At 31.8% G+C, this 22,424-nt stretch overlaps 3 protein-coding genes across 7 annotated transcripts; 1 reads left to right on the top strand and 2 right to left on the bottom strand.

Moving 5' to 3' along the window:
- Window positions 1-72: 72 nt before the first annotated feature.
- Window positions 73-6,658, bottom strand: LOC110991519 (pentatricopeptide repeat-containing protein 2, mitochondrial). Its single transcript, XM_022256891.2, has 9 exons — window positions 6,441-6,658; window positions 6,018-6,237; window positions 5,406-5,508; window positions 4,899-5,093; window positions 3,762-3,858; window positions 3,127-3,215; window positions 2,193-2,306; window positions 1,310-1,417; window positions 73-772 (listed from the first exon to the last, which is right to left on the bottom strand). Exons 1-9 carry the CDS (start codon window positions 6,529-6,531, stop codon window positions 662-664), a joined length of 1,128 nt encoding a protein of 375 aa, XP_022112583.1. The 5' UTR covers window positions 6,532-6,658; the 3' UTR covers window positions 73-661.
- A 561-nt stretch (window positions 6,659-7,219) lies between these two features.
- LOC110991515 (serine/threonine-protein kinase PRP4 homolog) lies at window positions 7,220-10,288 on the top strand. 5 transcript variants are annotated; one of them, XM_045634477.1, is made up of 3 exons: window positions 7,226-7,518; window positions 8,151-8,277; window positions 8,529-10,288. In XM_045634477.1, the coding sequence occupies exon 3, from the start codon at window positions 8,570-8,572 to the stop codon at window positions 10,250-10,252; it is 1,683 nt and encodes a 560-aa protein (XP_045490433.1). In that variant the 5' UTR covers window positions 7,226-7,518; window positions 8,151-8,277; window positions 8,529-8,569; the 3' UTR covers window positions 10,253-10,288. The 5 variants fall into 5 exon arrangements, with proteins under 5 accessions (XP_045490435.1, XP_045490433.1, XP_045490432.1 ...); XM_045634476.1 differs by having other exon boundaries at window positions 7,767-8,277; XM_045634478.1 differs by having other exon boundaries at window positions 7,228-7,314.
- A 48-nt stretch (window positions 10,289-10,336) lies between these two features.
- Window positions 10,337-16,629, bottom strand: LOC110991517 (transmembrane protein adipocyte-associated 1 homolog). Its single transcript, XM_022256889.2, has 6 exons — window positions 16,249-16,629; window positions 15,872-16,167; window positions 15,482-15,739; window positions 14,437-14,623; window positions 14,031-14,160; window positions 10,337-13,449 (listed from the first exon to the last, which is right to left on the bottom strand). The coding sequence occupies exons 1-6, from the start codon at window positions 16,332-16,334 to the stop codon at window positions 13,291-13,293; spliced, it is 1,116 nt and encodes a 371-aa protein (XP_022112581.2). The 5' UTR covers window positions 16,335-16,629; the 3' UTR covers window positions 10,337-13,290.
- Between the last annotated feature and the right edge of the window lie 5,795 nt (window positions 16,630-22,424).

Below are 22,424 nucleotides of genomic sequence, written 5' to 3'. Positions count from 1 at the left end.
GCAAATTACTTATTTTATTCTGGCCGGAAAGCGAAAATAAAACTGGCAAGGATCATAAATAAAAATAATATACTACATCAACACTTTATTTTGAACAATTTTAAACATTCACAATCAAGCACACAATTCCATTTCAGACAACTAAATCTGTTATATTTGACATCAAAATGCAATTTCTTCGTTGGTACAAATGATTCGTACCACATAAAAACAATATTAAATATGTAGTAATAAATCTATACTAATACTACAAAAGGAACGATTTTTTGGTAAGAAACTCAAATTCTACTGAACCGCTTTCTTTCACCATTGTAATTCTCCCTGAATAACATATCAGATTTTTTGTTCAAGGATGTAAAAGGAAAAATTAGTATTTCCAATTTGAAAATACTTTTTGATGTTCCTTATTTGAAGTCGGTTAAAACATACATATTCACAGAGTTTGGAATTTTGTTCTTATATTTATAAAATATAACTAAATATTGCGGTCCACATAATTTTACGATGTCATTAAATATAAATTCTCTGTATATTTTGAATATATCTTAAATTTGATTTTGTTTTTAAATCAAAGACTTGTGTACATAACATTTTAATACAGTTAATTTTACATATTATCACATAGTACGAATCATACATTGCATTATATTTATAATTGTAATTAACTCAAATTCCGTTGCCTCTGACCAAACGGCATTTTAGGCATACCACGAGGTTTGTCGTGTTTCTTCACAGATAATATAATGTCGCTTGTCACCAACTTGTCTAAAGTCTGCAAAAAAAAGGTTTTAATAAAAAATGATATTTCTGTATCAGATTAATATAACTACAAAGTATCGCGATCATAGAATTGATAATGAATTGGCCACTAGTACTAAAAATAACCATTTCAGAAAATGAAATAATTTAGATATACATACACATGTATGTGTAAATGGTGAAAGTGGTTATTTTATAAAATAAGAAATATTAATAAATTATTTATAATATTATAAAATGAGAATTATTAATATTAAAAAAATGGAACGTGTTATAATGACATATTTTTAGTTTCCAAAATCATTTTAGTGACATTTTACAGTTAAGATATAATTTTGTATTCAAATTTAGAATCCCGAAATAATTGTTTTTTTTTCTTAAGACAAAATGGCCTGGTAACAAGGCCTAGCAATAATTGTCATCTGTAGCCAGTAGACAAGAAATATCGAATCAACATGGGGTATAGACTATAGACATATTGCCCATAGACGATTAAAACTAATCAATATATCAGATAGATATTTATAACAGGCATAGTACTTGTACATACCTGATCATCTATGAGATCGCGATCCCGTAAAGCCTTTTCGATATTTTCAAAAGTCTTTTCAAGATCTTTGTCATTCTTTTGTTTTACCGCTTCCTGTGCTGCTTTTATCTGTAAAAATAATTAACATTAAACTATTATACATATTTTTTTTAATTTTATAGATAAGCATAAATTAAACGTTTAAAAGTATTTCAAACAACTTTTCGCCATATCGCAAATATCATCTGATATATGATTGCTCAATTCTACAATTCCAAAACATCACAGTTTCTCAATTTGTTCCGGCTCGAAGGACCAAAATGAACGATTTGGGGGAAGCTTTAAATAACCGCTTCAATTATACTAATAGCACTCTATACTGATTTAGAAACTGATGAATTTAGTGGTTTTTAAATTGGTCCGTTCATAAATGTTCCTCGTTGCCAATGGGGCCGTTAAAGTACGTAAGCTGATTAAGTGTAATTCATCCCTCCTCCCCCTCCTCTTGTCAACAAAAGCAAAGCTATCTAAAATAATAATAATATATGGACGCATTAATTTTTGATAGGAATCGAAAATGCATTTAATTGTAAAGCAATACAATAATAAAAAAAAGTAAATAATTACTGTTGACGTAATCATAAAAATATATGAAAATCAAATACCCTATAGTACATACTTAATACTTAAATGGCCCTAATATGAATAAATTTATGTACAATTTTACCACATATTTTTACATAAACATATTAAACTACATGAATGAAACATGTTACAAAAAACCTTTGGCTTAGCTTCTATAGCTTCCCAAATCGGAGTAACATAAGTAATGGACCTCAATTTTTTTAGCTAATTAATCTTACATATAACCCTTTAACCGATTTTAGACCGTTAACAAACATACCGTCTCTGAAAAGAACGTGTGTTTGTCTATTCTACTCGGAGAGTCTATATCCAAAACACCTCTTAGAATTGGCAAGGCATCGTCAATCCTACCCACTTGACATAAAGCTATGACCTGAAAAAAAAATATTTTAAATATAACCTTTACTAATATAATTGAATTTTTTTTAAATTATTTTAGCATCAAAATACGGTCGATCTACAACTTTTTGAAGACATTTGCCGCGCACGTGTTGGAACCAGCACCAATTCATATAAGCATATTTCAGATCCAATTCGACTAAGGGTCTAGGTCCACCAAGGTCAGGAGTTGGACTGACCAGATCAAGTCTGCCGCATGAGGTTAATGAGTACAGCAGGATAAACTCTAACAGGCAACGATGGAGAAACGTCCTGAAGCCCATCTGTCTGCCCATCAATCTGCCCTTTTAATGTCAAGAGTGTACCCTAAGAGTCCATAGCCCCTCCCTGTTCTATGAAGATACACATTTGCATATGTTATAACAAATACCCCTGATTTCCTAGAATTCTGACAGCTATCATTTTTTGACATGTCAGAGATGGTAAACCTTTTTGGCGGGGCACAATTTTCAATTTCAATATGAATCTGAACATGAGTCTATACATACATTTAATTTGTTAGTGAATGTATTAAATTTATTAAATGCTTTTGCCACATTAAAAATGGTTTTACGTCGAGTGATAATTACGTCACTTTTTATAATAATCAGTAAAAAACACAAGTAGTACCAGTTAAGATAACATTTTATTTTATTAAAAAGTTTTACTAAACATGGAATTAGTAGGCAGTGATTAAAGTTAATTCGATATATCGTTCGTGATATTGAAGTCAGAATTCTACGGAAATAAAAATTAGAGTATACTTGCCTATAGAAAAAAGAAATATTTAATATACATTATTTCATAGTACTTACTTTAATATTCCTAATTGTGACGTAATGCGGTGTTTGTAACGATATACACTCTAGAGCTATGTGTGGTTCATTATTCCTTAAAGCCATGGCTGAAATAAAATAAAAAATATTTTATCAATAGTATACATTTTTAAGAGCCCAATATTTGTTACTTATCCAAGACATAATATATGTTACGCAAAACAGACCAATTTCCTACCTAAGACATAATATATTTAAAAAAAATACTCTTATAAAGAGCGAAAATGTATCTTTCATTGTCATATACAAACAGTCGCGACTAATCTGGGATTAAATTTCATAAGTTGCAATTATTTTAATATACTAATATATAGATTATAGTATTTTTATGAAGGGCCTGATATCTGTGCTGGCATTTGGGTTTTGCATTTTGAGAATGAAAAAAAAATTCTCTAGACATAAATACAAAGGCAATTTTATTAATTTGATATTTATATATGTAGAACTCGTTATGTCTTGGTTAGTTTTATAATTTCCTCATCTGTTTCTCTGAACACTTTTACTGAAAAACCCTAAAAATCTGTACTCATACATAATCTTTATACAAAAATTTAACAGCTTGCATCGATTTCAAACAAAACTTTGCTGTATAGCCTAAGACACATTTCACATACCGCTCATGAATGTACAACTTCTACGGAGAGGGGAGGTCCCGGCAGCAGACATGTCCTTCCATAATTTCTTTGCATATTCATAACTTTCTGGTGTATTCTGTAAACATAAAAACTCAAGTAAATGTTTGTAATATTAAAAATACTTTTTCATTATTACAAGATATATTCTATATATATTTCTATATAAATCTATACCAACCAAAAGGCTATAAGACCATATGAAAAATCAAGTATCACTACATAGTATAAAACAAAGTCGCTTTCTCTGTCCCTATGTCCCTTTGTATGCTTAAATCTTTGAAACTACGCATCGGATTTTGATGCAGTTTTTTTAAATAGATAGAGTGATTCAAGAGGAAGGTTTATATGTATAATAACATCCATTAAATAGTAGAGAAGTACTGTTATTTTTGAGGTTTCTAATGTGATGTCGTAAATAATTACATTTTTTCCGCTTACATTGCAAACGTAGGCTGAACCCTACGAGTTTTATAAAAATAATGTACTAAGTATTTTACACATTGAAAAGTTCTACAGAAAAGTCCCGGATGGCATATGTCTATCTCTTATGGATAACCCACAATAACTTTTTTTTGTCATTTACTTTTTACGACAAATAATGGCTAATTTTCGAAGCGATTTTAACCGATACAGCATTAATCCTTAACCAATTAAATACCTTGAATACATTGTTCATTTAATATAGATCTATACAGCCCATTACAGCTTATTTAGCAGCGATCAAACGCGTATATTATCGGAGCTTTCCAGCGACGGAAAAAACAATACATAATAAAAACCTGCTTTTCATCAGCATTGCACCCGTGCGAAGCTGGGGCGGGTCACTAGTAATGTGTATAAAACATGCTTTATGAAGTAAAATAAATCTTGATCTTGTTCGAAAATAATCAGTCATTTATAAAAAAAACTCCATAATTTAAAATATTGATTTTAATAAACGACAAAGCATAGTAAGTGGCTCTACAACCTATTTAGGTCTGGGCCTCAGATTTCTAAATTTATATTCAATAGGCAAGTACATCATCAACCTCCTACGCCGTTTTCGTTACGATATTCACCGTTCCAACAAATGTTAAATACAACAAAGAAAGTCAAACATACAACAACAAATTTTACCTGTTTATAACAAGCAGCAAGTATTAAAACAACTGGATACTTTGGATACTTTGTCATATTCAACTGGCGTTCTTGTACTTTCTCAAATATCTTGAACATTTCATCATACATTTCATGATTGTAGAGAAGATCCAATAATATCTGGTAACTGACTAATTGATCAAAGAAGCCGGCATTATCTGGGTTTTCAAAACACTGTAAAAGAAAAATGCTAATAATAGTATTTCCAACAGTAAATAATAAAATTATCAGTTGTAGAAGTAAGAATTCATGATTTCTATCAGAAAACTAGAACAATTGCAATATACTCTCAACATTAAACCTAACCTAAGCATTCTTCCCTATTATTATTTTTTCCCCACAGGAAATATTAAAAAAATTTGTATAAAGTAAATTTTTCTTAACAGGAATTTTGTCAAGCTTTTTTAACTTTTTAATTTATATAAACTATGTATTACATTAAACAGACCTACATACAATAATTTTATGATTCTTCTGTCTACTAACCTTTAAAGCTTCAGTTGGAGCATCCAGGAAATAGAACATCCTCATCACAACAGGTCCAAAGACAAATGATCCAAATCTAAACTCTGATTTTTGTGTATTAAATCTGAAAAAATAAATACAGTCATCTATTGCCCTGAAGGTTATTATATTATATATTCATCACAAGAATTGAAGTATATGTTATTATTTTTATTATATAGACATTACATCCATGCTTGTCTCATAATAGATTTTCATATTGTAAAGATTTAATGACTAAAATGTTTGGTTTAGTTTCAAGTGTGACAGTCACAGGGACTTGTAAAATGATCTTGTCTTAACAGTTTAATTATTAAATTGCTACAAAAAAGTTTAATAGTTACCATGTCCAACTTTTATATTATATAAAAAAAGCTATATGCTGTGTGTTAGCAATGAATTAATAATCATCTGCACAGTTTTTTTGCAGTCGGGTGGTTTTTTAGTTAACCAGCACATTTTAATTAGTAGAAAAATGATCTGCAGCCAAGATAGTTGCCATAGATATAGATAAGAATATAAAGATATTTAAATAAGTAACAAGAAATAAGAATATATATTCTAAAATAAGAAACTCTTCAAATTACAACTTACTTCTTAACCATATCAAGTACTAAATTTAAGTCTGTGGGCTCAGCCATGTGGACCATATTTTTAAGATCCTCTGTAAAAATCATATGTTTTGAATCATGTACAAAGTCATTCATTTTAGCTCTAAATGTGTCAGTGAATTGGGCAAATTGTTCTTTTATCTTCTTTCTGGTCTGCAGATATCCATCAATCCCCAGAGCTGATGGTGAGTATAAGCATTGTACTGTAATTATAAAAAAGTACTTTTAAAAGACCATCCAACAAAAATAAAATGTGGTAACTATAGCAACTGTTTTATTACAGGATTAGACCTCCAATACTATTTCTATCTTAAAACTTGAGAATTTTACTCTTAATGAGGAATATAAAAGGTAAAATAATTAACCATACAGAATTCTTATTTTATAAATAATAACCATGCCTCACCTTTTGTTACGTGAAAATGTTGTAATGGCATTTTCATACCAAAATTATAATGAGCAGAAGCTCTTGAAATTGTATTTCTGATAATATTCATTTTACCTATACCTTAAGTCTTTTTCACGGTATATTATTTATATAAAACAACTTTTTGTAAATTTATTCTATATTAAACTAAGTAATTTTCGGGGTTATAGGTTAGAGTCATGTTAATTTTTAAAAGTTAATGTCAAATTTTTGACAATAGTCTCAAAAGAGCACAATGTTATGTCATGTGGGATGGTGCACGATACAAAAAAGTTGGCTTATTTTTACTTAATCATGCGATTAAGATAAGAGACCAAACCAAACATGTAATAATGAGAAATCTCTTGTTCTAGAAAGTGAAATGCTTTAGTCTCAATAGTAAATAAAACTTTGAGAGTCAAGCTCTCTTTTACTATGTAACAAAGCATACTAGAATAATGCATTTCTTTGTTTTTACAAAATTTTAACAGTTTTAAACTTTATTTAAGTGTACAAGTATTATTCTGGATACTAATATGCTATTTTAGTAAAAATGTATGCTTTTTTTATAATATTAAACCCTGATATTAAATATTTTAAATTAACGTGAAGTCACCGTTGAGATGTATATTAATTCTTATCTTTTGTTGTTGAGACGTACAACAATTGAGATTTAAAAATATGTCCAATTTGGTTTTTTATGAATGCTAATCGAATAAGTTCAACACCAAACAATAAACACATGTAAGTAAATAGTCTGTACTACAGACTCTGTAGTCATTAGTCCATTGTCAAATTGCAATCAAAAAGTAATGGCTAACTTTTTGGCAATAAAACAAAACTAAAGTACAGTAATTTTTGGGTTCAACGTTAGGTACTTATATTATTTCTTTATTAGTTTATTGACAAATTTTATTATATGCACATTATTAATGACACAGTTGATTTCTATCAATCTCCGGTAAATTTAAGTTTTACGGAATATTTATGAGGATACGCGTTTTAAAAAATTATGGCCTGATTAGTACAACTATTTATGACTGCAGAAAATAACACTATAAGATTTCAAACAAAATAGGTAAGTCTTGCGTGAATATACATTTTAAATGTGAAATTCAATACGGTATATGATGAAGTTCAATACGTCTAAGTAGACTATGCAGCCCGTTACAAACAAACTTCAATCAATTACCAAGAGAAAAGCAAAATTATTTTATGATGTAACACAGCTTTAATCTATCTCAATGTGCCTGATCCTCGTCTGAACTAATAAACTGGGTTATCATTATACTTACGAAATCTTTAAATGTTTTTCTTATATTCCAGATTGTACTTCTGAGGCCATGTAGTGTAAATTTTCATTAATATGTTATCGGCTTCAACATTTATAAAAGCTTATGGTGAAATTGGTTTTATAAATATTGAGTAACTACAGAAGAGTTGTTCAAGAATAACTCATAACATTTTAGTAGCACACTTATTATTAGTTTAAGAGTATGAAAACTGGGATTGGAAATTATTACTTTCAAACAAGTTTTGCATGTTTTATAATATGTGTGCTATAAAAAATGTTGATTTCTTTGGGACGAAAAGGATGAGTAAAAGAATGACACTTTGTTTTGTGTAAAATATTTTATCCAAAGTTGATATATCAATATGAGGTTTCTGTCATCATTATGTTTGACTAATACATATTTTTCATTCCAATAGATAACAATGGATGGAAAAGTAAAATGAGTATGCAGCCAACCCAAAAATGGCAACTTACATAACAGCAACATGAAAAGTCGATCACTTAGTAATGTTGACACATCAGATGTCGAGATTGGGTGGAAATGTAATCAGTGCTATAGTTAACATTACATCTTTTATATCAAAATATCAGATCCATGATTGCAAATTTACATCATATTCTATACATTATGTCAAAATTAAAAAATTTAACATCATGAATCTGATTTACTGTATGTAAAATGCTTGCCTGTCTAAATAAATCCATTTTTATACATAGAAAATGATTTTTTACTTTAAAATAGATATATTTTACTTTTTCACCAGTCTAATATGTAAAATATTTAATTTTTACAGATTAGGTGACCATACGAAACAAAATTTCTTTATTAAATAATATGGCAGATCATCACAGAAAATACTCAAAACATAGGACAGATTCAAAGAGAGATAAAAGTGCAAAAAGGAGTAAAGATTCTAAACGCCATCTGAATGAGTCTAGAACACCACCATATTCATCTAAAAGTAATTCTATTGACGAACTGATAAAACAGCGAGAGACCTTAAAAGAGGAACTTAAGAAATTCTCAAAACATTCTAAATCAAGTTCCAAAAGCAAGCATGATGATCATGGCAAAAAGCGGTCTAGTTCTGACAATCTTCATAAAGATAAAAATAGTAAAAGATCCAAAAGTGAAAAAAATTCCTCTTCCACTGTATACGTAGAATCTTCACCGGTTCATAATGTTGATTATACACAGGTAGACTCTGAAGATGAGGAATCTATTATTGAGCAAAGAAGACAACAAAGAAAGAGGCTATTAGAACAACTTACGCATAGTAAAGATATTGCTGAACAAGAAAACAAAAGTTATCAAGAAAAGTGTATAACAAAAAAGGATATGCAAGAAATAACCAACTCAAATGAAACTAAAACTCAAATCAAAAATGAGACAACTGACATGTTTGCAGAGGAAGATTTCATTGCTAAACAAATAACTGATAAAGTAACTCAAGACAATAGCAAAAATAGTGTTCAACTAACAGACAATTGGGATGATGAAGAGGGTTATTATAATATTAAAATAGGAGATATTATTAATAACAACAGATACACAATTAAATCTTTAGTAGGACAAGGTGTGTTTGCAAATGTCATCAGGGCTCAAGATACCAAAACTAACACTGAAGTTGCAATTAAAATTATGAGGAACAATGATTTAATGTACAAGACGGGATTAAAAGAAATAGCAACATTAAAAGAAATGAATACTGCAGACCCAACAAATAAATATCATTGTGTTAAGTTAGATTGCCACTTTATGCACAAAAAACACCTTTGTTTGGTCTTAGAATCCCTTCATATGGACTTACGAGGGGTTTTAAAGAAATATGGTAGACATGGGCTGAACATAAAAGCCCTCAACAGTTATTCCGTGCAATTATTACTAGCCTTGAGACTTCTTAAGAAAGTCGGGTATATCCACGCCGATATTAAGCCAGATAATATTTTAGTAAATGATAGAAAAAATGTTTTGAAGTTATGTGACTTTGGTTCAGCATTTAAAGTGGAAGAGAACGAGCCAACACCATACTTAGTCTCAAGATTTTACAGAGCCCCAGAAATTATATTAGGCATAACTTATAACCATGGAGTAGATATATGGTCAACAGCCTGCACCATGTACGAAATGGCAACAGGAAAAATATTATTTACTGGCAACTCTAATAATAAAATGTTGAAATGTTTTATGGACCTTAAAGGAAGAATTCCCACAAGACTTCTTAAAAAAGGAAAATTTAAAGACCAACACTTTAATTATAACAACAACTTCTTATATCACAGAAAAGATGAATTTTCCGGAAGAGAAAAATGTGAGGAAGTGTCTAACATTACAATTGGAAGAGACCTTCTGAAAGAAATGAAAAAAGCTAGAAAGGAAATGACACCTGGCGAAGAAAAAAAGATTGGACAACTTAAAGATCTTTTGGACAAAATGTTAATGTTGGATCCTTCTCAGCGAATATCTGTCAATGAGTGCTTAAAACATCCGTTCATTCGAGAAGAATTGCATTACTAAATTGCTCAATCAAAAATAAACTATTTTTGTCTATAACATCTTTTATTCATCAATTAAGGAGTAGGGCAAATAATAAAACAGTAATTGTAAATTCATTACTTTATTCCATATAGTTTAAAATAACAAAAAAATATAGCTACAAATTAAACCAAAAATATCACTTAATTTAAGGTTTTACATGAGTATATAAGTATACAGCATGTTCAGTATCACATTATAAAGGAAAAATTGACAATCGGCACTTTGGGTTTAAATTGACAACTATGCTGTGTATGTTAATTGTCAGAGTACTTCAATATTTAAGTTAGAAATGTATAAGTACCAATTAGCTTTAGTCACTATAAAACTATTGCTTCAAAACTCATCATTTTAGCGTGTCTAATCACTTAATATATAAAACCTAAGACTAGCTACATCTGACAAATTCCGTATCAATCTATATTACATAAAATTCGTCGCGATCTATCAAATACATGGTGTACCAAAAACCAAAAGTGAACAAAAATAGACAAAAGAAATATGTGTTAGCTACCAAAATTGGTGGGAATAAACTAGTTTAGGGGCGAGTTGCTTGCAAACAAACTCATACGGATATTGCTTTCAAGGCTTATTATACTGTTAAAAAAGTCAACATTCTTAAAATCGCACATAAAAAAACACCCATAAATTTACTGTACTAAAAATAATATATTTTAAGTGCACAAAACTAATCATACTGTGATATCACTAAAAATGACTAATTTATGAACAACCTAAATACGACAGCTTTGCTGTATCTTGACATTATACAAACATAAAATAATCAATAAACAACAAAAATAAGTAGGTAAAACATCACAGTAAAATAAATAGAAAAAAATATTTATACAAGTACAATGGCGGAAAAATACTTAAAGCGTGAAACGCGACGCGTTTTGGGTCGGATCTTTGGATTTAATATAATCCCCCCCCCCCCCTCTTTTGTCAGAAAAAGTAAGCAAAGCTCTCAAAATTTTATTGACAGTTTTGTGATGCTTTATAGATAGTCGGCAACAAATTTTGCCCAACCTACAACCAGTAATCGACCACTGTGCTCAGCTCTCACTTTGTATGAGTGAAAAAAGCGAAATTGCAGAATGTCTCGCTCTTCCCTCTTCCCCATATCAACCTATACATGACAGTCCTACTACTAGTGGCTGAGAATCTTATGTGTATAATTTTGTGCTCAAAAACAAACCCAACATTTTACGTGCAACTAAATTGTTGGATGCAAAAAAAAACAATTGCAGATCAGGATCGGTACTAGCTGTCGCTATTGGAATTTACAGAGTGAGGGAGAGAGGACATGCCATATCGAGAACTCCGGCGCTACCTGTGAGTAATTGTATAAAACGCTTTCGAATGCTTGGCGCATTCATAGGCACTTTAAGGCAAATATAACCCGGAAGCGGAAGAAACAGGAAAGTACATAAACAATTTCCCTTTTCTACCCTAACACCAAGTTATTTTTTTTCTCGTTCGTTTACCCACATTGCGTATCTTATATCCTCATGCAACATTCAATCAATAATGCCATCGCGTGTTGGTAGTGCACGAATTGAAAGTGATCACGACAATATGCGTTGCGCTTTAATAATCTATTTCCACCTTAAAGTATTTATATTGCATTCACTAATTCTTGTTACTATTTCAATCATAATATAGGCAAACAATCTCACAAATACATATTATAAATACTGTTTACCCCAAATAACTTATAACCAAATAACTAACTAACTAACTAACCAGCAAAAATTAATTACCGAAAATATTTTAAATGTTTACGAGTACTTAAATTTATATATTCGAAACCTTTTTTTTCTTATTTATAAAACTTGACTAATTATTGTATTTTATATTGCATTATAGCTAATTTCGAACACTTATTACTTGGCTTTCGAAAACTTGCCCGTGGGAAAATTCATTGAAAGTTCAGGAATTTAATATTATACAGTTAATTGAATGTCTTAACAAAACTCTAAAAGTGATCAGCTGCTGTCATGACCGCCATCTTGTTTTACATTATTAATCAACTCACTGGCTTTCGGTCAGACAGATAGATAAATTATTTCGATGCTGCTTTATTATTTGATTATCGATCTTTAATTAAGAGATTTAATTAACTCTCAGATTTAACGCCTTTACTGCGACAGTCTTATATTTACCTGATCAGACATTTGTTGGATCCATTGATTTAGTTTTGCCATTTTTATAAAGACAAAGGAGAATGACAACGTCTATGCTAGCATTGGAAATTAGCTATTATAAAAATTATTACAATAATCTTATTCTAACGTGAAAATTGTGTGGATGGATCCATTACTTAGCTTAAAGCGGAGATGGTGTGTCAGTCTAAGACACATTGTTCGTGAGATTCGTAATATATCATTTCATATAGAAAATAATTCTAATTCTAACCTTTGGATGCTTTAGGGATTATTTATTCAAATACTGGCATAGTTTACACTTATCCTGGTTTCCAATCTTGGCTTAGAGAATGTATCTACCCCACGATCCAATACTACTTTACCAGTATGTGCCGATAATTGCGACATTCGGATTTCTCAAACTGTTTAAAAAGGTTGACTTTTAGCTTAAGGCCTACAATTTAATGTTTTCTTATAATTGAGATTTGTCGATGTTTTTCTAAGTTTCACCCAAAAAAGAACACAATTTATATAAATTTTAACTGCCGCATGAACAATCTAATTACGTTTCTATCATTCTTTAGTCTATTACAAATTGCATTATTTCTATGAAGAAGAGCGTAGCAATTTCAATGATTTTCAATACATAAACATTCCAACTGTATACCAGGATGGTAATACATAAATCTCTCTTCGAGATTTCTTTTTTGATTGGGGTAAATTGTAGGCCCTAAATTAATTCTGAAGAGACGGTTTTTACTACCGTCGACACAAACAAGGGCGTTCCCCTAGTTTAACATATATATTTCTCATGCAAGCATGAGCAAGCCCTTGGACACAACTGGTAATTACACAATTTAATTATCTTTATTGTTATGTAGAGAGCATATTTTTGTTCGGAAAGCCGGCTTGTAAGTCTATCGATTGACCAGATGCAATAGAGTCTGGACTTTGTAAGGATGCACTATACACGGGGTTCATTGGGGTCGTCCCGCCTGCTTCAAACAGTGTACTATCATACACACTGTTACTCTGGAAATAAAGGATAGCCATATACTTGATTTTCCCGCCTTTTTGCTTCATAGAGATGAATTCCCCCCAAAACTCAATGACAGCTGTCATTCGTGTGGCACGAAAAGCTGATCACTTTAAATAATAAAACTGGCTTACTTAATAAATTTAAATAATTGTTAATTATCTAACGTATTGAATGATTATCAATTATGTATGTTAATAAAACTCGCATCTATTATTAAAATAACAGTTAAGTTAGAAATATCTTGGTTATAGCGGCTATTTTATAAAAAAACGCTTTTAAATTGCAACTTATGGTGGAATGTAAAAAACAAATCAACAAAAGCGCAGCAGGCGTAATAGGAGCACTCACATTATCGTTCCCACTTTATTCTATGTATAAAAACATAATAATATTTACTGTTATATATTTTTATGTGTCGGCTGAAATAAACAGACGTTTCTTCTCCTTTTTATTATTTATGGACAACTCTCAAGTTATAACATGTTTTTAAGATCTGTTGTCCTTATTGAATGAAAAGGGTAAAACGCTTCATTAAATTCGTGTTTTATAAGTTTCGCATTTAAGACTAACTTACTTGATAAATGTAGTCTGAATCCGTTTTAAGTGAGCTAAAACTTTGTTGATGCGGTAAAGAAACTTGGTCTTCGTCCATTGGCTCATCCATCTGAGCCTTGTACGAGAACATTATGCTTGGTTGTGCGACACTGGAATTTTTGAGCAGATTTAGTCAAGTGCTTAGGTTGTCTACAATCCTAAGTTGGTGCGTTCTGGCCTTGTACCAATGGAATATTTCTACCTGTTTATTAGATTACCCTTAACTTATATACTTATAACTTAATATGTAAGTATGAGAAAAATAAGTTAATTTGTCAAACCTGTCATTCATCATATCAATGTCAATAGTTAGAGTAAGCCCTAGAATAGATTTTCATTGAAAGATTTTGACCATAACTATTTATTAGTTGTAGTACACTACTCACCTGAAAAATTCACTTAAGAATGTATGATATACAAGTGGTGTATACAGTGAAAAGTAAAGCCAGGTGGTAACATCAACAACACAGAGACCTGATTGCATAGATCCCCACATTAGTAACCCGGTACCCACTGACTGGGTCATATCAAGTAGGGTCAGTAGCAGTATGTAAAAATAAAATGAGAGTTTTGCTGAAATAATAATATTTGTATGTGTGTTATAAAAGTGTGGATTATTTTTCACAAATTAAAAGTTATGTAAAACAAACAACAAGCATACCAAAAGAGGTTTTATTTATTATTATAAATAAAACTTCAACCTACTTCTTTCAATAAAAGTAATTAATACTTCCTTATCATTTGACAGTCACATTAACTTCCTTAAGTTGTCTCATTAGTACCATTTTCATTGGCCACTACATAAATAAAGTAGTATATGCTTTGACCTTGACTTTAAATATCCATATAACCTTATTTTTATATATTATTATAAATCATATTTTGTTTAAATATATTCAAAATCTTTTATTTAATTACAGAGACAAAATAAGGATGATTAATAGGAATAGTCATTATAAATTATAACAAACAACAATACTAGCAGACTGGGCCAAGTGTTGCTGTGGCTAAGGTTTTTGTTATATTACATAATAGTAAACTATTCAAGGGAAATGGTAGGAAAACTTATGCGAAAGGTAGATAGCTCATGTGAAATGTTGGTACTTTTAACACAGCGCCATCTGTTAGAATTGTATCAAATAATAAACAAATATTTGCAATAAAATAATATTGCCGGTATAAATTGACATGTAAGCTAATCCTTTCTTTAAGTAAGATCAAACTGCAAACGGTTTGCAAATTTGATTGATAACAGTTTGGTACTTTACGAGTCCATAGCTGACAAACAACTTAACACATAATTTATATATCTAAAGATTTATCAAATTCTTATAAAATATGAGAAGAATATATATATATATATATATAATAAGAATACATATAGAGAAATAACATGAAGAAAAATTTGCTACTAAAATTTCAAATACTTACTTGGCAAAGCTAAATACTCCCGCAAAGGTGTCCATGGTAGAAGTAAAATTATGAAGTAAATAATCCCAAAAACCAATGATGATGTAAACCAAAAGAGCATCCCACCATGTCCAAATAGATTATAATCCCTTGTATCAATATGGAACATGTCATCTGGCATCACTATTTCTAGTGTACCCTGAGTGACGGTAAATGCAAGGGAAATTAGAGATGTGGCCAATAGAACATATCTAATGCTGCTGCGACTATCCATGTGGCCTAAAAATTATTAGTTAACATTAACATAAAAAGTAGCAAAAAAAGGTAAAACAAACAGTATATTTATATAGCTAATTACATACACATTATTAAGTTTATTTAATACAATATTCTATTATAACAACAACTTACCAAATGCAAGTCCAAAAATTACAACACTCATTTCAGTTGCAAGAAGGAAGAATCTTACAGTTACCCATAAAATTTTATCAATCAGACCTCCAAGAGGTACTGATGCATTTACTGTCATGGAAACTGCACATCTTATAAGACTGACTATGACATTTCCCCATACAAGAGTGTAAAATGTAAGAAATATGGGACTACTTGTGGCACGAAGTTTTAACTGAGCTTTGTTAAATCTGACAACTAAGAAAAGCACAAATAACGCATTTGGTATTAATATTATTAAATCCCAAATGCGAACTCTGAAAAATAAAACAACAAGAGTAAATGGTAGCGAACTTTCTGCATTATGATTGTATACATAACACGAATCTCATATTTACCTTGAGTTGTTTATCTCGTAATACAATACATATTTGCAAAATGTATCTTCCTTTACGGGAGGAAAATCAGTACCGTTACTAAACATTTTGCCACTTTTTAAAGTGTGACCATTTAGATAGTTATGAAATTATGTCGAGGCTCGAAAAGAAATCATCACTTGCACCACAAGTAAATTTTTGTAGTTAATGTCTTATAACACAATTATCAAATAAAAAGCCCCTGCATTATAACGTCAGCTATCTTTTACCATTATATACAAAATTATATATTTTGATTATTATCCTTCGTAAATGGTTTTCCTTTCGCTTTGTTTAATTTAATTTATTTTAAGGTGAAAATTGAAATATATAAAATGAACATAAATGTTATCACAGACCACATCTGTAATGTCAGTTGTCAATGAGAATATATCAAAATGAAAACAGTAAAGGAAAAAAAGTCCACAGATAACCATTCTATACATTTTACCTATAGTAATACCGACTGTAAGTAGCCGCCATTAACTAGAACTTTAACCCCGATCCTCAGATGAGATTAAATTCAAATTCAAATTCAAATTCAAAATTTATTTATTCATGTAGGTAACAATGTACACTTATGAACGTCAAAAAAAGAAATATTATATGAATTTAATTTTACATTTACTGCCAGTTCTCAAATCAAGGGCGTAGAACGGAAGAGAAGAACTGGCAATAAACTCTCCGCCACTCTTTTTAATCGCCAAGTTTTTTTTTTTTACACAATGCTTGTAAGGAGCTGCAACCACTACACCATGTTCCATATGACATATTGAGTAATAAAGAATAAAAAATAAAAAATTAAAAAAATTAAAAACAAAGATTTGACCTCTATCAGCAGGAGGCATGGTGAAATAGGAGCACGCACTTACGTACTCGTGAGAACAACACGCAAAGACGTAGTATAAACAACTAATATCACCGCAAACACGAATTCAAGTACGACCAGTCACCACAAGTAGCACCCGTTCACGAGTATGACGCATGGCCAGCCATTGGCCCCCTCGCCATATTTTAGGGAGAGAGACAACCCGACGCATGGACGCCGCCACAAGCAATGACATTTGAGTGAGCATGACGATCCTTGAAATGTGCACTTGGCTACACAAGAAAATAGTAATAATACTAATTATACTGAAATAATTTGATACCACATGAATCACGGTTTGTTCCCACTTTACATTTAAAAAAAGTCGTAGATGTCGACGATCGCCCCATAGTCTGAAAATGCAGCCGAGAGATTCTGTCGCGTTACCTATTTATACTGAAGCAATTTATATCCAAGCACTATGATCGTTTAAGTATTCATTTATATTATAATAGGCCTTAGCAAGCAGTTTTACTTTAGTGTACGATTTAAATTTATTGATTGACAATATTTGTATCTCACTAGGGATTTTGTTGAAAAAACGTATGCAATTGCCTTGGAAAGAATTACTCGTTTTATGCAGCCTTGTGGTTGGTGCACTAATTTTGTCTTTATTACGAGTACTATAATTATGGAAGCTACTATTCTTTTTAAAGATATCTATATTTTTCCGCACATACAAAATATTCTCATAAATGTATTGACTTGCCAAAGTTAAAATATTTAATTCCTTAAACTTATTTCGGACTGACTCCCGTGGGGACAACCCACAGATCGCTCTTATAGCCCGTTTTTGTACTACAAATATCGAACTAATGTCGGCGGCATTACCCCACAAAATAACACCATATGACATGATACTATGAAAATAGCTGAAATAAACGAGCTTTGCTGTGTTCTCATCCGTAAGATCGCGTATCTTTTTCACTGCGAACGCTGCAGAACTTAGCCTATTCGAAAGACCTTCTATGTGTTGGCCCCACTGGAGTTTACTATCTAAGGTAATTCCCAAGAACACCGCACTATCAACAAAGTCTATTTCCTCGTCTTTAATTATTATTTGAGAAGGACTACTTTTTACATTTGTAGTTTCAAATTTAATACATTTTGTCTTCTTCTCGTTTAACTTAAGATTATTTGTACTAAACCAGTGAACCACACTGGAGATGGCACTATTTACATTCTCAAGTGATGGATTTCGTCGTTTCACTTTAAATAAAAGCGAAGTGTCATCAGCAAACAGTACTATCTCGTGTAGCTCCTTTACAAGAAATGGTAGGTCATTTATATAGACGAGGAATAAGAAGGGACCAAGTATGGAGCCCTGCGGTACGCCCATCGTAACAGACGATCCCTGTGATATAGTTCCATTTACATTTACCTTCTGAATTCTATCGCTCAGGTATGATTCCATAAGATTTAGCGCTTTTTTGCCAATGCCATAGTGTTGAAGTTTTTTGATAAGGATTTCGTGATGGACACAGTCAAAAGCCTTTGATAAATCGCAAAAAACTCCAATGGCATCATGAGAATTTTCCCAAGCATTTAAAATCTCGGAAATTAATTTAAGGCCAGCATCGGCTGTAGAGCGACCTCTTGTAAAACCATACTGCTGGCTATGCATAAGTTTATTATTATTAAAATGTATCAGTAATTGATCTAGAATAATTTTTTCAAAAATTTTACTCAATGCAGGCAGCACAGATATGGGTCTAAAATTTGTGGGGTCAGAAGTGCTGCCCGTTTTGAATAACGGTGTGATTTTACTGAACTTCATCTGGTCTGGAAAGACTCCACAATCTATACATTCATTAAATATTATAGCCAACTCTGAACTGATAGCATCGATTACTGATTGTACAATGAAAACAGATACACCCCAAAGATCTTTAGTTTTTTTAATTTTTAGCTGTTTAAATGTTTTTATGATATCATTGCAGCTAATGCGGCTAAATATAAACTCACGATTGCATACAGGAACATTCTGTTGCAATAATAAAAGGGCGGCTGATGGCGAAGAATTCAGAACGCTGGTTGTATCTAGTGGTGTGTATTAAGCGGTGTACTGGTATCCCCTAGACTTCCCAGCTGAGCAGCTGGTTGGTTTCACAAAACTGTGGTACGTGGCCTTAAGAAACGGTCAGTTGTGCTGTTGGAAGGTGCTGTCCACATATATTTGTCTATAATGCATAATGCATGTAGTGCTGTCGACCACATAGTAAAGTTTTCTATGTTACAACATGATATGTAGAACAAACAAGGTCGGGGATAGGACACAGCCGTGATAGACTCGTTCACGAGTCTATACGATCGATCCTCAGCCTATGACGACCTTGATGCCCCGATTAGCCAGAAAGGTGTAGATCTAGGTAGGTAGGTACAGATAGCTTAATTTATCGGAGAACCCATAGTCCAATTCAAGACAAGCGCTTCTCATACCTTATTTAAGGCTTTCGCTATATCCAACTTACCGCTAGCGCCTCCCCCTTGGACTTACTTCTGCAGATAAGTTACACAAAATGTCACCAAGGCAAAGTTACCACGATGAATGCCGTACTGATAATCGCTAATCAGTTAATGGTGTCTAGAACACCTCAAGAGCTGGCCGCCAATAATGGTTTCTATTAATTTGAAGAACAAGGAGGTAATATCTACTACTTGTCCAGCCTCATGCCGAGGTTCTCAACGAGGACCCTCGTGAGAGTGTGGTGCCGTCTTTAAATGCTGCACTGACTCGATACAGCCTCGGTCAGGATGCGATTGTAGTCTGTACCGCGTTTTTTAAATAAATATATAGGACCTAGGCATCCGACATGGCCAGACTCGGGTCTCCATAGAAATTAGAAAGTCGATTCTTAAAAAGCATGTTTAGTCGCCATTTAACGTATTGGTATGTAGTCGATGAGACTTATATCGAGTGTAGTATATGATGTAATAATTAATCTTTCAGTTTACCCTTCTGCATTTTGGTATGTAGCTGTTGCATTTTATCTTATACATAGTAATATTATGTGATACTTTTCCTCAATCCTCAGATATAGTCCAGTCAATTTAGACATTCGAAGTTACATGAAGTCCCAAAAAGCTAAAAACCAGTGACATTGTTCAAAACATAATTATAAACAATGTTTAAAAGTTCCCCATCATTCCCATGTATGATTTTTTTTTTATTTAAGGTCAAAGGTCAAAAAATTGAGTTTTTCGCGTTTTTCAGCAAAACTAAAATTTTTATCATAAAAGTAGTTAGGTACCTACTTCAGACAAAAATTGTAGATCATAAAATTATCTATAAAAAATGTATCAATACTTTTTTTCTTACGCGCCACTGTTTCTGAGACATAACGATTCAAAAAGTTATAAAAGTGGTTATCGTCATAATATGCACACGTTCCCACGCCACCTATAAGGTAGCGTACTCAGCGCGTTTTTTAACGTGGTTTCTCCAATAGGCCTACTCCACGAGTCAGTTGTGATCCTGTTTAATTAACTATTGCAAAATAACGGAAATTTTCAAAGATTGGAAAAGATAAAAGCGATGTATATTTAAAAAAAAGTGGTGATGTTCATTCGCCTGATTCGTAAGTTTCAAATTCTTGTTCTTCTTCTTGAGCTACTTCTTCTTCATCTTCATTTTGGATGTAAGTAAATTGCGTCAATAGCAATGTATCGCATGATACTCCGTCGGAATCAAACGAATCTTCCATTGTTTTTGATTCAATATTAGAGCACGACCGGCCTTGACAATTTGTCCATTGCAAAGAACAAAACAGTCTGCCTTTTTTGCAACCATATTTAGCACTGCATCCCCTTTTGCAGTTGCAAAAAAATAGTGTTCAGCAGTTTTTCCGGCGCAGGTGGAAGTAAAGTTTGAACTGGCTCTATATATTGTTGACCAACTTCCAACCCCAGTCTGTTAGGTCCAGCTGATAAGCAAGCCACACTTGAATTATAATTGGTAACATACTCAAAAAATATGTTAGTGAGCAACTGAGGTTGGAGGAAGACAAGCTAATTGAACTTGTTTTTTGTTTTTAGTATTTTTAACAAAACATTCATTATTAACTTATTTTACTTATATATTTTCAGTTGTAAACTTTTCTTTCAACATTGAAATGAACCGAGACTTGTTGTGGGTACTTGTAGGAAATTTCTGTTGACTGGTAGGGACTGTCATAAGTTCATCAAATAAAATATCGGAAGATGAAGATGTTGCTAAAGTTCGACGACGTTGTTTTGCAGCTTTGATATTTATCATGCAATCATCATAGCCATCAAATACGATAGTTACTCTGGAACCAAAATGTCTACGTACATATTGAACGTATTTGTCTAAGATAACGTTGAATGTTTCTTCGCTATCCCACACAACGCGGAGTAGTAAGTATTCTCCGTCAATGATGTATGTCGCACTAGTGTTGTTAATATCAATATTGTACTTTTTGAAAACAATCGTAAATGGCATCCCGATGTCATCAAATACCAAAAGGTAGGGAGGGAGCTAATTCATATTCAAAATATTTTTCTAATACATCTTGAAATGCTGCAGTAATAACCATGGGTTGTAACAATAATACCTACAGGGTCAATAGGTACTTTTTCTTCATGAACTTTTATGGAACTAGTCATAGCTAAAAGAGGAATAACTTTGTCAGGGCGTTTTATTTAATATTATACTCGCATTAGAAACAATTTCGTTAACCTCTGGAAAAGGATCATGCGTTGAGAACCACTCTAAAAGTCTTTGTATGTCTCTAGCATCTTTTTTTACTCGTGAATCACTTGCATCAACATGCTGCTCGTTTGGATCCACCCTAACATTAGCGATATCTTCTAATTTGTCACAAACTGTATTCATGCATACTATAAACCCATTTACTTATGACGCTCTCTTGTGTACTTCTCCCTCGAGCCTCACTCACTCGATACCTCCATCTGTCTTCATATATATATAACAACTCTAGATGTATATATGTAGCGTACTCATGCATATTATGACGATAACAAGTTTTATAAGTTTTTGAAACGTTATATCTCAGAAATAGTGGCTTGTAAGAAAAAATATGTGTGTGTACCAGAGTACACAGGTAAGAAGTGAAACTTCTTTACGACATATCATTTTTCTACTATTTGCAACTTCACGAAAATGGGGTAGATAAGGTTTAAGCCTTAAGAAAAACAATTTTTTCAGTCATATTTATTAATACTTGCTAATTTTAACAGATTTATATACATTCACTGATACTTACAATCAAAAAGTGAGGTTAACCTCAAATACATATTAAAATCATGC

This window comes from Pieris rapae, chromosome 3 (assembly GCF_905147795.1).
Source record: "Pieris rapae chromosome 3, ilPieRapa1.1, whole genome shotgun sequence".
Taxonomy (NCBI): domain Eukaryota; kingdom Metazoa; phylum Arthropoda; class Insecta; order Lepidoptera; family Pieridae; genus Pieris; species Pieris rapae.
The sequence above is the reverse complement of the archived record's forward strand: the minus strand, read 5'-3'. Positions and strand labels throughout refer to the sequence as shown.

Coding starts and splice junctions, on each gene's coding strand:
- LOC110991519 (XM_022256891.2), bottom strand. CDS start 6,531: ATGAATATTATCAGAAATACAATTTCAAGAGCTTCTGCTCATTATAAT. Junction 6,238..6,440: donor ACATTTTCACGTAACAAAAG/GTGAGGCATGGT, acceptor TTATAATTACAG/TACAATGCTTATACTCACCA. Junction 2,307..3,126: donor TCACAATTAGGAATATTAAA/GTAAGTACTATG, acceptor TTTTTTTTTCAG/GTCATAGCTTTATGTCAAGT.
- LOC110991515 (XM_045634479.1), top strand. CDS start 8,570: ATGGCAGATCATCACAGAAAATACTCAAAACATAGGACAGATTCAAAG.
- LOC110991517 (XM_022256889.2), bottom strand. CDS start 16,334: ATGTTTAGTAACGGTACTGATTTTCCTCCCGTAAAGGAAGATACATTT. Junction 16,168..16,248: donor TACGAGATAAACAACTCAAG/GTAAATATGAGA, acceptor TTTATTTTTCAG/AGTTCGCATTTGGGATTTAA. Junction 14,624..15,481: donor GGAGTATTTAGCTTTGCCAA/GTAAGTATTTGA, acceptor TTATTATTTCAG/CAAAACTCTCATTTTATTTT.